The sequence below is a fragment of the Stomoxys calcitrans genome, chromosome 1, assembly GCF_963082655.1.
Source record: "Stomoxys calcitrans chromosome 1, idStoCalc2.1, whole genome shotgun sequence".
NCBI lineage: Eukaryota > Metazoa > Arthropoda > Insecta > Diptera > Muscidae > Stomoxys > Stomoxys calcitrans.
Window position 1 is genome coordinate 151132596 of NC_081552.1, and position 17353 is coordinate 151149948.

The following is a 17353-nucleotide window of genomic DNA, read 5'->3' on the forward strand; positions in this document are numbered from 1 at the left end:
ATAATATGTCATTATTTTTTGAAAACTTGTATGCTTAGGCAAAAGTACTTATTTTTGAGCTATTGGTATACTTTTGCAGAAGGACTTTCCTCTTTGGACATCGTCATGTAAAAGTAACTAGAAACGATGCCTAAAAATAAGTAGTTATTAGTTTTGGAATGAGCTTACCTTTCTGATTATTTAGTGATGAGAGTTTTTGCTGGGAAGAAAATAACGCAAACGTTCTTTCTCATGTTGCCGATGGAGTTTGTACATCATAAGTTTAAATGATGTACTAAACCTGTTTGGGTTTGTGGTACATCAAGCATATTTTTCGTCCTTGAAAATGATTCATTTATAAATACAAGTTAAAAGAAAAAAGATTCGGCCGGACCGAATCTTTTATACACTCAGAAAAAATCAAGCACGGCGTTGTCAAAATGACCCCATCGGTTTATAAAAACGAATCAAAATACCGATGTTATCACATCGACCAAATTTTTTTCCCAAATCAACAACCGTTTTCTTTGAATGAAAAATTAGAAACTGTCCTCAGCCATTCACATACTGACCACGCACTGTGAGATATAATCGAAAAAACTAGTAAAGTGTCTTTAGAAAAAATATCTAAATACCCATTTCGGGCAAAGATGATATCGAGATCGGCATTTTTTAGTAAATTTACTGTGGAGCCTACAAATATTGTTTCGTGCAAAACACTTTTTTGTATGAGTTTAGGGGATATATGAAGTTAAAAAAACATAAGCCCGAATAGTAGTTCTGAGCTTTGCATTTTGAGAACTAGAAGCGGTTTTCCAATTTAAAAAAATTTATTTTTTGAAGTACATACCACACCCGTGTAAATTGACATATATTGTTCAAGCTACACTTATAACGCATCTACAATACGTCCTCTTTACAAAAGAAGAAGAAAAAGTAAGGCATTTTAACAACTTTTTTCAATAAAGACTAAACAATGAAAATACGTTTTTTTACCAAAAAAAAAAAAAAAATGCAAAAAAGCCACTTTCTTCACATTTTTTTTTAAACTTTTAACCGAATTATCGGATATTGAGACATACTGCAGCACAGTTTTGTAAATTTTGTCACCAATCCAAATCATGTACTAAAATGAAAATCGAACCACAAATCGCAAATTATGCAGCCAATCTCGGCCAAAATTTTAAAAAATAAAAATAAATGTCGAATTTGGCCGAAACAAGTGAAGACATTATATATCACAGGCAGACTTGAAGGGATTTTTGAGCACTGCTCAGCAAAACAAGAATTTTGAAAGTCGGACCACAAATAAAGAATTGGCAGCCCGAACAATTTTTCGAAATGCCAAGGTGGCCAACCTTAGGGGCCTGCCATGAGACCCAAGGACCTTGAAATGAAATGCGCGTGATCTCCTTAACACCTCATTTCAAAGTGTTAACTCTATCAGTTCTCTAAGGCCATATTTTTTACCATTTATTTTGATTCTATCCCACTGTTAATTGCTAATTTTGCCCATGAACATTCCACTAAGAAACGGGAGCAAACTTCTCACATATCAATGAGTGCTGTCCGATTCAAGTTTAAGCTCAATGATAAGGGACCTCCTTTTTATAGCCGAGTCCGAACGCCGTGCCGCAGTGCGACACCTCTTTAGAGAGAAGCTTACATGACATAGGACCTCACAAATGTTGCCAGCATTAGGAGGGGAAAACCATCGCTGCAAAATGTTTCTGATTGCGAACCTGCGTTCTATCCATTTCATGATTGTGTGTTTACAAACGCCTTACCACATTGCACCAATATAACACATTTTGCTGGGATGATGTTGATAACGGTCGGTGCATAAAATCAACACTGCGTGCTCACATAATTATTCACGCATGTTGTCAATATAATTAACAACGCCTCATAAATTCGGGTGTTCTAGTCGAGCTAAATGGCCAATCGAATGTTACACACACAGGGGAGATTATTTAAAATAGGTTTCAAGAAAACAAATTGCCAGTGTTTTAGACAAATCAGGACAAAATACCACAGCACAGCACTATGGGCGGAAATCGTTAAACAGCGACATAAAGTCAAAATTTCAAAGGGATATTTTTTAAATGTTCTGACTGAAGTTGCTTTTGAACTCTGATGGGGAGTATACTGATTTCTTCATTCCGTTTGTAACATATCGATATATTGATCGGAGAGCCAACAAAGTATTTATATTCTTGATCGTCTTGACATTCTGAGACGATTTAGGCATGTCCGTCCGTCTGTCCTTCTGTCTGTCTGTCGAAAGCATGCTAACTTTGGAAGGAGTAAAGCTATCTGCCATAATTATCGAACGAATACTTTCTATTAGTGTCGGTCGGTTGGGAATGCAAATGGGCCATATCGGTCCATGTTTTGATGCAGCTGCCATATAAACCGATCTCGGATCTTGACTTCTTGACTTCTTGAGCCTCTAGAGGAGGAAATTGTTATCCGATTTTTGTTATGACTTCCAAAAACTGTGCTTAGTTTGGTCAAAATCGGTTCATAACCTAACATAGCTTCCATATAAACCGATCTCCCGATAATATTCAAAGCCCCTACAGGGCACAATTATCATCCGATTTGGCTGAACTTTTGCACAATGACTTCCACTTAGGTATCCAATAGCTTAATCAAGTATGGCCCCAATCGGTTCGTAACTTGGTATACGAGGGTTTAATTTTTCTGGATTAAGGAACACAAAAACAAATATTAATCATTGAAAATCGCTTTATTGTTTTTCAAAATATTCCCCACACTTTTGCATTCGTTTCAGCCAATATTCGAAGCGCTTTTTTCACATGGCGATCTTCCAATATTAGTTGGCTCACAGCATTTATGGTTTTTGGAACAACAACTGATTCTGGACGACCTTCACGAAATTCGTCTTGGAGTGAACTACGATCCTTGATGGAGCTTCATCGCAAAAAATTGAATTAAGTTCGTCGATACACTGTTGTTGGGTTAATCCACGTCGAAAGTTGTAAAAAATAATCGCACGGAAATGTTCACGATTTAGTTCCAATTTTTGGACGAGATGAATCTTTTAAGTTACTGTAAACAACACAGTAGCGCTCGTATGTCAAAACGTTCTGGGTACGTATAATCTCAAAAATGTCAGAGCTGTCTGTTGGCAGATTGCAAAACACAAGTGTTGTCTAATACCGCAATATAAAAGGCAACCCTCGTATGGCAGCTATATCACGTTTTCGACCGATTCGGATCATACTTGGATGTCATAGAAAACGACATAGTTCAACTTTTCAACCAAATCGGATAAGAACTGCGCTCTCTAAATCGGTTTAAACGGCAGCTTAATCAAAACATGGACCGATATGGCCCATTAACAATCCGAACTGACTATATAATGGCAAGTATTTGTGCAAAATTTCAAGCGCCTTTCTTTACTCCTTCGATAGTTATAGTGCTTTCCTCAGGTAGACAGACGGACGGACATCCCTAGATCGACTTAAAATGTCATGACGATAAACAATATACATATAAACTATATTGGATTTTGGACTAATATTTCGATGTGTTACAAATGGGTGACGAAGTTAGTTTACCCACATGGTGGGTATACAATTTCATAGTAATTTTTAATTTTGAAAATGTCTTCGATTCTAATATTGTTTACAATTCGGTCCGTCCGAACCTAAAATGTATAAACTAAGCGAATTATTATTGAAAAAAAAACTCTATCCATAATACAAAATTAAAATAATCCGTATACAATAGTATGTGAATAATAGTCTTTGAATCAAAAAATTAAGTGTGTATTATTACAAATAATACTGTGGAGTCGACCGGAATCGAGGTTTTGAGGCCGGAATCGAAGTTTAATTCGGAGATAAGCATGCTTACCCCGACTCCCAGTCACACTCCGACTCCGGCTCAATACTCCGACTCCGGCCCGAGCCCTGATTAAACTCTTTACTAGACTTGATCGTACAGCGAACGCAACAAATGCGTTGCTAATTCCCATTGCGGATTTTCTGCTAATATAAAAAGGCTGCAAATAAATGTAATCATTTAAAACCCCTTTTTGTCTGATTTTCCATTTCTTGAGTATAGACTTGGGAACTATGATGACATAATCACTTTATAAATTGGTAATGCCTTAACATGTCCTTCTTCAAAGCATTAAGTAATTTCCCTTACTATTGGCAAAGAATTTCGTGTTTGTTTGTGGAAACCAAATCGAAACTGTTGCGCCTAATTTGCAATTAGTTCCCAAAGGTCTGACCCTACTCAATTACAAACTTTTTGAATGGCTTTCGACCGAAAATTTTCATTCGACAAAGTGAATGACCCAAAGGCAAATGTTCTGAGCCGGCGACAGTTTGTGACATGTTTTGAAGTCGGCATCACGACATCTTATTCAAATGAACACAAATAAAGAGACATCTTTCGGGAACAGTCCCAACAGCATTGAATATGACACATTTGAATGTAAGCAAAAGGGGGAAAAAAACAAAGTTTCGGAGGAATACAAAAGTTGTGACCTATAGCAAACAATAACAAAATCTTAAAGAATTTTGGCGATTAAAATAAGAGCATGGGCAACTATTTAAAATAATCTTCTACAGCTTGAACTTCCTCGCCTCAGCTCTTCAGAGCAGAGCCATTGTTTCATTAGTTTTGAACACAAAAGTATGTATGTGAAAAAATTTCTGGCACCAGCAAAGAGCAGCAAAAAAATGTGTGTTAACCACAGACATTTTAAATGTTTAAGCCCACACTCCTGTATTCCAGGTCAATACCTATAAAAAAAAATATGCATCCTTTGATTGCTTACATGTAAAGGTAAGAAACCACAAGTGGAGGCCGCTCTCCAACCATCCTGCCGGTGGCATGGGAGAGAAAAATGGGTTCCTTATTTCCTTTCAATTCTTCTATTAAATTGTTGACATTCTCAAACCCCATTAAATACCATCGTGACCTAAGCATGCTATGATTTTCTTTTTCTCGTGACACTCGAGTGTCCTTAATGGGTTAATTGGTACCTACTTTATTCTATTGTAAACAAGCAATTCCGCAATATCACGTCCCAGGCCCGAGTATGTGGTCTCCACAAAGACCAAGACTTTGGGGTCGATACGCAAACGTGCCTCGGTGCGATGATCCGGTGCCGGCGAGGCTCCTCTCGTATGCTTCCCGCCGCCCATGCGGCATTTGATGATAGGTGTTGGCCGTGTGTCACGCTGTATTAACCTGCAATGAAGAGAAGAGCAAAATAAATAAAGGTCTTGGTGCAGTGGACAAATTTTTCAGATAGAAAAGCAAATGTCGAAGCAAAAACGTCCCAACAAACAATAAACGTTTTTTCTGGTAATAGCGCATAAATAAACCGCAGCAACGCAAAGCAAAAAAACAGACATGGCTATGGTGGTTTTGTTGAAGTTGTCCTTGTCCGACCTGATATGGCATGGAGCATTGCCACTGTGAAAGGATTATATTACAACGTTACTACATGCAAGGGCATGATTGTGTGATTGTTCAATTAATAGCCGGGTTAAATATCATTTACAGCAATTGTATGGTTAGGCCATGTCGTGTCAAACAACAACATGCACTATCCACAGCTGGTGTAGTTGCGTACATAAGGCCGGAATGAAAAAATAACCAATAAGTAAGGACTAAACTCAAAATATTGTAGTAAACGATTCTATGGCTTACACGACGAAATGCAATGTGGGAAAGTACTTTTTAAGTCGAATACTTCTGCAGGAGGACAGAGTTTGCTTTTTTATATTTCATAACGATATCTCTATCCGTTGAAATATGACAGTCTGATTTCCACTTCTAATACTCCCATTAGAGTATGTAATTTTAGCGCTATAATTTAAACGAATAATTAGAAGGGCGTATTCGTATTTTTTTTTTAATAAAAAAACATGTAAAAATGGATTAAAATCGGATTAAAAATGGATTAAACAAAGTCCGGTGAAATATGCACCATTTATGAACCCATTGTAGATATATCAAAATATGATCTGTTCTGAACCAAACTCGCACAATTCACTTCTATAAATTTCAGTGAAATCGGGTAACAAATAGGTATTATATGGGTTCAAGACCATCAATAGGTAGTTGGCTATATCTGTCGCAGTTCCACTCAAAAATTACCCTATATGCGAGATATTCGAAGAGGACGTGTAGGGGTGGTTTAACCAAGCTCTAGGTAGTTTTGGAAGAAAGACCTTCAACCGAGAGAACAGTTCAATTGGTCTATATGGGGGCTATTTTTAGATATAGACCGATTTGGAAATTGTAAGCAACTCATTGTGTTTAATTTCAGCGAAATCGGGTAACAGAAACGAGTCTAAAATCACTGAGTTTCCTTATTCAACTAAAAAAATCATATCTCTGAATATCGACAAAGGAATTTGTTAATTACTTTAAGTGTGCTACATAGTAATTTCAAGGTGCTCTGTCATGGTGTGATGTGGTACCTTAACTAACGTTACCTACTCAAAGAATGGATGACCATTTGCATAAAGAAGTAATGGAAAAGGATATGAAAGCATTCGCAGCTTCATTCAGCGTGGCAGCTTCATTCGTTCTTATGCACGAGAATGATCCAAAACCCTGGGCTTTCTATAAAAACCCTAATTTTTCTACTAAAACCCTGTTTTTTTACTAAAAATATAAATTTATTGGTCTGATTCTCTCAGATCATCATATCATAGCACAATAAAAAAGAGTCGAGCTAGTTTTGGGGAGGAAAAAAAGCTTAATTTCTGATGAGCTATTCTGGCTTAATACCATTCAGGTTCGTCAAAAATGTTAGTTGCCAGCCTTACGCCAAGTTGAAGAGCACGAGAGGGATACCCAATTGAGCCTTAAGAATCTTAAGAACAACCCGAAAACTCAATTTAAGTTACACAAATTATACCCTTTTTCACTGAACAATATTAGTGTCCCCAGGTAAAAATCAGACGGAACATTTCCTTGCCTTTTTATGTTAAACTCAACAAAATTTGTTCCTATATTTTGTTTCTAACCATAACATATGGGATTACCAACAAAAAAAAATATTTTTTATCATTTAATTTTAAATAAAAAGTAAATTTTTCAAAATTAAACACTTTATCCCTGATTATATAACCACCAGTGTATATAGGGTTGTTTTTTAGGCACGCTACAAAAGTAAACCGATGGGGACAGCAAACGACGCCATATTTTTGTTATTTCTCTTCAGTAAGATTTGCCATTTCATGTTAGCAAGATACAAGAGCCAACAACGAGTCGAAATTTTTAAAATTTGCTACCGAAATTCGGAGTCAGTGACCTCATTGTTTTCATCGAAAAATCATCTTCAGCGATGAGGCTCATTTCTGGCTGAATGACTTCATCAATAAGCAAAATTGCGTTATTGGTCAGGCAGCAGTCCACACGTTTTCCATGAGTCATCATTGCATCCCGAAAATTTTACTGTTTGGTGCGGTTTATGGGCCGGCAGTGTTATTGGGCCGTACTTCTTCCGTGATGATCGATCAAGACCGGTACGTAACTGTGAATGGGCATCGCAACCGTTCAATGATAACAGAATATTTTTTGCCCCAATTGGATGATATGGACTTGGAGGACATGTGGTTTCAACAGAATGGCATCACAAGCCACACGGCGAATGTCACAATCAATATATTGGAAACCGTGTTTAGAGAAGGTGTTATCTCGCGAAATGGTCCAGTCGATTGGCCACCTCAGTAGCCACTGTGGGGCTAGGTAAAATTTATGGCCTATGCCAACAACCGAGCGACGATTGATGAACCTCGTACGAATATCCAACGCGGAATTGCAGCAGAATCGGCCGATTTATGCTTGAAAACCATCAAAAATTGGGTTCCGCATCTGGATTTGTGCAAGCGTGCCTGTAGTGGTCATGCAAAAGAAATCGAGTTCCATACATAGTGGCATCGAACGTATTTTCACAGAAATAAAGAATTCCATTGATATCCACAACCGTTTTGTTTTTTTTATTGTAGCGCTCTATAGAAAGACCCGATACTTTATAGGAAAGGAAACAAATATTTCGAAGACGGAATGACGAAATGAATATTTTCCCATTCTTCGGTAATGGATATAACAAGTTCAAGTGCGCCGAATCTTGGGGACGCACCGACATGGATTCTGCTAAAAGTTCTGCATATTAACTTAGCTGGAGGCCATATGTTAAAACTTCGAAACAAATTTCTGTCAAATACCAACAAAGTTTTTTTTTTTAATTTTTACTTCGAAAGCTACACTAAATGTAATGATTTTAACATAGGGCTATCGCACGAAAGATTCTACTTTCTCTCTTCAGCCATTTCACTGAATTATATTCCACTTTTTTTAGAAAAATTTTGATACATGTTGCAAATAATTAGCAGAGGAAAAAAACATGACATTTAATGTAGCTTTGGAAAGGAAATTTCAAAAAATTTTGCTGGGATTAAGCAACCGATCTGTTCCCACCCATTTTACAAGACGTTCGTCCACTCCATTATAAAGGGTGATTTTTTTGAGGTTAGGATTTTCATGCATTAGTGTTTGACAGATCACGTGGGATTTCAGACATGGTGTCAAAGAGAAAGATGCTCAGTATGCTTTGACATTTCATCATGAATAGACTTACTAACGAGCAACGCTTGCAAATCATTGAATTTTATTACCAAAATCAGTGTTCGGTTCGAAATGTGTTCATTCACCGTAACGTTGCGTCCAACAGCATCTTTGAAAAAATACGGTCCAATGATTCCACCAGCGTACAAACCACACCAAACAGTGCATTTTTCGGGATGCATGGGCAGTTCTTGAACGGCTTCTGGTTGCTCTTCACTCCAAATGCGGCAATTTTGCTTATTTACGTAGCCATTCAACCAGAAATGAGCCTCATCGCCGAACAAAATTTGTCAAAATTTGAACACATTTTGAACCGAACACTGATTTTGGTAATAAAATTCAATGATTTGCAAGCGTTGCTGAAATGTCAAAGCATACTGAGCATCTTTCTCTTTGACACCATGTCTGAAATCCCACGTGATCTGTCAAATACTAATGCATGAAAATCCTAACCTCAAAAAAATCACCCTTTATTAGCCTCGTCTTCTGACTCCACCAGGAGTTCATCCTCACAAGATTCGTTAGAACTTGTCATGATGAGCTTCCGTACGCATCCTCAGGACACTGAGCACTTGCGGTGTCGACGATTTCTCCTTAGATTCTTCACTAACTGCTGCTGTCGAAGTACTTTCTGAGTTCCGTGCTTCCCCGCTGGCGCGCACTTTGAGCCCAGTCTAACTTTGTGACACACCCACACAGGGCTTGTCGGGTCCCGTTTCGATGCCATCCGCTTCCGCTCCATTGTAGTTCCTGAGGCAAGTGTACAGCAACAACTGCTGAGTCGTCTCCTAAGTCCCCAACCCCACCGCTTCTATAAACCTTCAGTTTCAATTTGTTGAATCCGTAGGAAACAACCCCTTCAGAGTTGTTGAGGTCTGGGCGAGAGCCGGAGTTTAGTACGAATACTGCATGTCTCCGGACACCATCAGCCTCATCCAATCTACCAATCTTCCAGTCGGTAGTTGAAAGATTGGAATTACATTCCCTTAGCCTTCCAAGTATCGCTTCAGGATCTGAGGGAATCCTTGGTACCCAAGCATGCGCCATTGGTCGAGAAGGAATATCTTCCTTCTTGACTAAATCTACTGCTGCAACTGACCAAATCTCACCAATCTTTTTTTTAGCGCACAATGATACATTTCAATTGAGCGTTGATCGACGAAGGCAATTAGTTTGGATGAGACCCCGGAAATTCCGCAAGGACATCGAAGTATATTGATGACAGTCCATTGACTATCCCACTCTAATTATTCCTAGGTATGCAGCCCTGTTCTTCTCCCTTGTCGACAACTGCCATCACCAAACTGTCCCTAGCGACCCATCTTGGACCCATCTTACTGTTGTTTGCACTAGTTCTTTTAGGCATGGGATGCCCTCCAGGTGACCGCAGCCTTTTTGGCTGACTGCGGTGCAGTTTTCGAATCTAGAGTTTGTACACAAATTAACATGGACAGACGGACATAGCTAAATCGATTCTGAGTCGATCGGTATACTTATCAATGGGTCTATCAATCTTCCATTTGGGTGTTACAGGTAAATGCACTTAGTTAAAATACCCTGTACCACAGTAGTGGGGTAGGGTATATAAATCGGCAGATCGAGTTATGTAGAACAAAGTCAATTGGAAGGCATGAAAGAAATCATTGTACAAAATGTTAGCCTAATCGGATGAAAATTGCGCCTTCTATAGTCGCAATGTATCTAAAAGAATGTTTTCAGCGTCGGATTACTTATTTTTGTTTAATTTAGCTAAAAAATTTACTTTTGCGATAGTATCCATCGGAAGGATAACAATCGATATTCAGTCAAAAAATTAAATATCGATAGTGCCATCGATATTTTGCCAGCTCTACTGTGAGGAGAACTTATCTAATATAGTGGATGCGAACATTTGCAGGTGGTTGGGCTATTTATAACTATCTGGGTGGTGTAACGGTAAAAACTAGAGTGCATCTTCTTTGTCCTATTCCTGTGGTATCACAATGGACGAAAATGTCTAAGTTTGTCTCATGGCAGACTGCCACCTCAACATAATATCTAAATTATACTTTCATCCTCCAACACTGACAAATGCCAACGAACCGGGAACTTCACGCATATTAATTTGTTGACTATCATAGCAACCATTGTTTGTCAGTTTAGCTATAATATGTGTCCAATATTTTAGCAGATTTTTTAGTTAAAACAATACTTTTTTTCAGTGCCTTTTGAAACCGTTAAAACTTTTTTGAAAAAAAAAGATTACCTTCAAATCAAATACATAGAAAATTGTCTGCTTGCGCTATCTTTTTTTGGTCTCAAAATCCTATTGAGATTTCATTGCAGGAAATTGTCCGGCTTTAGACTGTTGTTTAATGCTTTCTATTCAAAGAATAGTAGAGCAAAAAACATTTAAGAGTTAGCAAAAAGTGTGTTGTTGCTAGAAGCATTTGACTGGTTTCCTCTATCGCGATTTCATTTTCGATCAAGAAAAATCATCGGCAGGAGATGTCAAATGGATCATGGTGCTTTACAACCATTCCAACTAGAGTAAGTTGCAAATCCCACTTCTGAATTTGAACAGTGCTCTGTAAAATGTTGGATAAGGGAAGTAAGATTTGATTTGTTTTCTATTGCGCTTATGAAGCAAGTCGTCTTAAAGAGCCCTGTTCAAATTCAGATGTGTGCTTAGCACTGTACTGTAGTTGGAATGGTCGTAATGCACCATGATCCATTTGACATATCCTGATGATGATTTTTCTTGATTGAAAATAAAATCGCGATACAGGAAACCAGTCGAATGTTTCTAGGAACAACATTTTGCTGACTTAAATGTTTTTTCCATACTATTTGTTGAATAGAAAGCACTAAACAATGGTCTAAAGCCGCACAATTTCCTGCAATGGAATCTCAATATAGAAAATTCTTTAATTATTGTACAAAAGTTTGCAACAATTTAAATTCTGTAAACAAAGGTCCTGATATCAGCAAACTTACTTCTCTGGGTGTAGAACTACACCATTTCGTTATATGCCTCCAATTTGATGAGTTGTAATAAATAAATTTATTGAATTTATTTATGAACATATTTTAAATTTCAATACTATAGATAGAGTGAAACTTTGCTGTTTTAGCATAAAAATTTGTTGTGCTTTCCTTTTAGGCTATGGGTGTGGAGCTTTAAAAATGAACACGAAACATTGTAACTAAGAAACTTTTAATTCATGCTGCAGTTGAGCGAATGTGCTGAGGCTCTAGTTAAACGTTTCTTCTATTTTGTGAAGAATGGCGATGATGAAGAAATAAAAATATAATGATTTCTTTAACACCTCATGTTTGAGATTGTTCATACCTTCTTCCAATTTATATGAGACTTGAATCGAAAATAATATGTGGCTATTACTTATTGCATAAAATGCTATTGTGCCAAGAGCTCTCCATACAACAGCGGCAATATAACCAATTCACATAAAAAGCATCGTTTTTAAAAGCCACCACAAGGATATATGCATAAAACGAGTGTAGGAGAGAACATGTGCAAGAATAATCAATTTCCAGGGATTTGAGAATAGAAGCGACCAATTGTAATGCACGAAGGGAAGAGACCAAAGAGGGCTAGAGAGTGGCAAACGCACAAACAAACAAAATCCATAATGAATGCAAGTATAGTGAAAACAATGTATGGAACGCCGTTACCAAGAATGTGAATATGTTGAACTAAATGTACCAAGGATGCAAGACTGAGACCCCTGCAAACGCACGACCTTCACAGGCATGATGCGCTGCACTATGGTCTCAACCCCCTTCTTTTTCTGGCCAAAACTATTACAGCGTATTACTTGTAGTTGCAAAGCCTTTATAACGTTGAAACTAGAAAGCTGATCGTTTTGTAGTACAGGACATAAGCTTTCAGAAAATGCTTGAATTGCCCACCCTGTTTATAATATAGGGTGTGATATTCTGGGTTAAAGTTGATCTATGGTGATTTCTTTAATACTTAAATGCACATAACTTTCGATCTACCGCACGGATTTGATTGAATTTCTTTTTAAACGAAAAAGCTATTTGATGTGGGCAACACGTTCAATCACTAAAGTATTTGATTTGAGAATGGAAGCGATCAATTGTAATGCACGAAGGAAAGAGAACAAAGAGGGCTAGAGAGTGGGAAACGCACAAACAAACAAAATCCATAATGAATGCGAATATAGTAAAAACATTGCATGGAACGCCGTTACCAAGAATGTGAATATGTTGAACTAAATTTACCAAAACAATTACAAATAGTTAGTAAAATTGTTTTTTTTTTAATGGAAAATCTACCTAATTTTTTCGGATATAACAAATTTTAGACTATTTATTTTGTTCCTTGAGCGCAATTTTTTCAATAGAATTTAATCGTTTTATTTTACTATAAAAAAGGGTGATATTTAAGAGTCAATTGAAATAAAAGCGCATTCCATGAAATATGTGTATACAAGCAAACTTCTTTATAATTTGTAGTTTTTTTATACATAAAACAAAAACAAATCATATTAAATTTTTAAAATTAAATTTAATTTAAAGTTTAAACTAAATGAATCCGCATCATTTGGGTGCCGGGCCATAACGGAGAAAGAGGAAATGAAATGAACGAAATGAACGATTTGGCGGTAAAGGCCAGAGGACTGCCGTCAATAAACTTGGTTAACCCGAAGCCTTTCGGGTCGACGCAGTCCGTGTTAAGGGATTGGGCGACGAATGCGCATGCAACATTTTGGAACAGCGAAACGATCGGTAGGACGGCGAAAATCCTATGGGGGGATCCAGATCACGAGAAGACGAGGCTATTACTGAAAGGAAGCAAGAAGGAGGACAGTATAGCTATTGGCATCATAACGGGACACATAGGACTACGAGCTCACTTATGTAAAATCGGTGCGGCAAGTGAGAGCATGTGGAGCATTTGGAGCATTTCCTTTGTCACTGCCCGGCTTTCGCGTCCAACAGATACCGGTACTTAGGTGGAGCCACAATATCCGACATGAACCAACTTAGGGGAGTGGCATTGAAAACAATTAAGGATTTTGTAAGTAGCACGAAATTCCTAACTTAAAATTTTCTTTTTAGAGGTTACTTTATAGTTTTTAGAGCGCACAAGAAGCCGATTACTGGCTTAGGTGTATGTCCATAATGGTATGGGGTGGATTAATATCTGCACCCTCTTGTCTAACCTAACCTAACCTAAATGAATCGTATTGAAACCACGTTATTGTTTTTCAAACAAAAAAATGTCATCAAAATCGGGCAAATGATAAGCATTTTATGGAACAAAAACAACAAATTTGCCGTTTTTAAGGTATTCAAAATCTTTGAACAGTTTTTGTTTTGGAAGATCTTGGCAGCTTGTTCTATGAAAAAGTGAAAGCACACATGCTGGGCTAAAAGTCAAAAATCAAATCGCTTTGTTCTTTTTGTACTTTTTTATTTTCACTACACTTTTATTAAAAAAAATTTTTTTCACTACACTTTTATTAAAAAAAATCAATAATAATATTTATTTAAAAAAATCGCTTGTTACTCTCAAATGGCATCAAGTTGGCAACTTTATGTATGTGATTCTGAAAGCTCTTGTAAGTACCTTTCATTTCGGGTATGACTTTCTTACATAACTATTGGGTTGCCCAAAAAGTAATTGCGGATTTTTCATATAGTCGGCGTTGACAAATTTTTTCACAGCTTGTGACTCTGTAATTGCATTCTTTCTTCTGTCAGTTATCAGCTGCTACTTTTAGCTTGCTTTAGAAAAAAGTGTAAAAAATTTATAATTGATTCAAGTTTATTCTAAGTTTTATTAAAAATGCACTTACTTTCTTTTAAAAAATCCGCAATTACCCAATAGTTTAAAAGTATGTCATTTATCAAAGCAAAGTAGAGCAAATAATTCGGTATGTAAAAGGCAGAAAATTTTTAAGAAACTATTCAAATTTTTATCCTACCTCTCACGCTAATTTGTTATAATTTTTAACCAAAGCTATTGTTTCTCTCCTTCTGGAAGTGATTTCTATTGCAATAAACCAAAAATATGCCAAAACTGCATTTTTACCTTTGGCCAAAAAATGGGCCATTGGGACCATAGTGCGCCGCACCAAAATTACTATGTATTGCAATTGTTGCACTAACAGCATCTACTATTACACACTCAGAAAAATGTTTAGCTGGCATTGAGCTATGCTCGTACTGAATGTAAATTCAAGGATATAAACTCAATTTTAGTTCGCCAATCCTCGCACCGTTTTCTGCATCATAAGAGGATCTGGGAACCTTCAAGATTTAGAATGCAACAGAGAGAAAATAAACAAAAAACACAAATGGATTGTAAATATTTTGGTAAAACGCCTCGGCAAATACAAGCGCCATTACCAACAGCACAACAAAAACAAAAAATATTTATATTGTTTGCTTATGGCAAGGGCCCAATGGCACAAGAGCTGCTTGTATTTAATGCACCATAAATAGCGATTTTTGTTGAATATAAATCGAAATAACAGCTTAAAGATATAGCAGCCATGCCATTCTTAACAGAGAAGTAAACTAAGCATAGCTTTAATTTGAAGAAAAACAAGAACAAATAAAAACAAGTAAAAAGGCGTTAAGTTCGGCCGGGCCGAACTTTGGATACCCACCACCTCGGGTATATATGTAAACCACCTTTCATCAAAATCCAGTGAAAATTGCATACCTTATGTCCTATAGCAGTTTGATCCAGATCCGATTTGGACCAAATATTAATAAGTACAAGTCATTGTTCAATTATATATAACAAAATATTGGTCTTTCTAGTAGCTATATTTAAAAATAAACCGATCTGAACCATATACAACATGGATGTCCAAAAGCCTAACATAAGTCAATGGGTCAAATTTCAGTTAAATCGTATTATAAATGCGTCTTTTTTGGGGCCAAGACTTTAAATCGAGATATCGGTCTATATGGCAGCTATATCCAAATCTTGATCGATCTGAGTGAAATTGAAGAAGGATGTCGAAGGGCCCAACTCAACTCACTGTCCCAAATTGCGGCGACATCGGAAATGCGCTTTTTCTGGCCCCAAAACCTAAAACCGAGAGATCGGTCTATATGGCAGCCATATCCAAATCTTGACCGATCTGTGCCATAATGCAGGACTATGTCAAGGGGTTTAACCTAACTCAATGTCCCAAATTTCGGCGACATCGGACAATAAATGCGCCTTTTACAGGCCTAAGGCCCTAAATCAGAGCATCGGTCTATAAGATTGCTATATCCAAATCTGGACCCATCGGAGCCAAATTGAAGAAGGATGTCGAATGGCCAAATATAACTCACTGTTCCAACTTTCGGCGACATCGCATAATAAATTGGCCTTTTATGGTCAAAAAACCTTAAATCGTGAGATCGGTCTATATTGCAGCTATATCCAAATCTGGACCGATCTGGACCAAATTGATGAAGGATGTCGAAGGGCCTAACACAACTTACTGTCTCAAATTTCAATAAAATCGGATAATAAATGTGGCTTTTATGGGCCTAAGGCACTAAATCGGAGGATCGGTCTATATGACAGCAACAATATATCCAAATCTGGACCGATCTGGGCCAAATTGACGAAGGATGTCGAAGGGCCTAACACAACTCACTATCCCAAATTTCAGCAAAATCGGATAATAAATGTGGCTTTTATGGGCCAAAGACCCTAAATCGGCCGATCGGTCTATATGGGGGCTATATCAAGATATAGTCCGATATAGCCCATCTTCGAACTTAACCTGCTTATGAACAAAAAAAGACTCTGTGCAAAATTTCAGCTCAATATCTCTATTTTTGAAGACTGTAGCGTGATTTCAACAGACAGACGGACGGACATGTCTAGATCGTCTTAGATTTTTACGCTGATCAAGAATATATATACTTTATAGGGTCGGAAATCGACATTTCGATGTGTTGCAAACGGAATGACAAAATGAATATACCCTCATCCTTCGGTGGTGGGTATAACAACTAAAAGCGTGAAAAGTTCGGTCGGGCCGAACTTTGGATACCCACCACCTCGGGTATATATGCAAACCACCTTTCATCATAATTGCATAATTTATGCCCCCATAGCAGCTATATAGAAATATGGTTCGATTTGGACCAAATTCGACACGAACTAATAATTACAAGTCATTGTTCAATTTTGTAGAACAAAATATTGGTCTTTTTGGTAGCCATATTCAAATATAGATCGATTTGAACCATATACGACACGGATGTCGAAAAGCCTAACATTAGTAACTGTGTCAAATTTCAAGGAAATCGGATTATAAATGTGTCTTTTATGGGGCCAGGACTTTAAAACGAGAGATCGGTTTATGTAGCAGCTATATCAAAATCTGAACCGATCTGGACCAAATTGAAGAAGAAGGATGTCGAACGGCCTAACAGAACTCACTGTCCCAAATTTTGGCAAAGTCGGATAATAAATATGGCTTTTAAGGGCCTATGACCCTAAATCGGCGGATCGGTGTATATGGGCGCTATATAAAGATGTATCCGATATAGCCCATCTTCGAACTTAACTTGCTTATAGACAAAAAAAAAAAGAATCTGTGCAAAGTTTCAGCTCCATATCTCTTTTTTTGAAGACTGTAGCGTGATTTCAGATGGACGGACATGGCTAGATCGTCTTAGATTTTTACGACGATCAAGAACATATATATTTTATATATATTTCGATGTAATGCAAAAGGAATGACAAAAAAAA

The 17353-nt window shown here is 37.3% G+C and overlaps 1 protein-coding gene across 5 annotated transcripts in view; it reads right to left on the reverse strand.

Moving 5' to 3' along the window:
• The window catches only part of LOC106084006 (bifunctional heparan sulfate N-deacetylase/N-sulfotransferase), a 575726-nt gene that overhangs the window by 138766 nt on the left and 419607 nt on the right, over positions 1 to 17353 (reverse strand). For all 5 annotated transcript variants that reach the window (XM_013247393.2, XM_013247392.2, XM_059361288.1 and 2 more), the window contains one exon: positions 5011 to 5214. In XM_013247393.2, coding sequence (XP_013102847.2) covers positions 5011 to 5214 — 204 coding nt within the window. The remainder of the gene's footprint in view (positions 1 to 5010; positions 5215 to 17353) is intronic.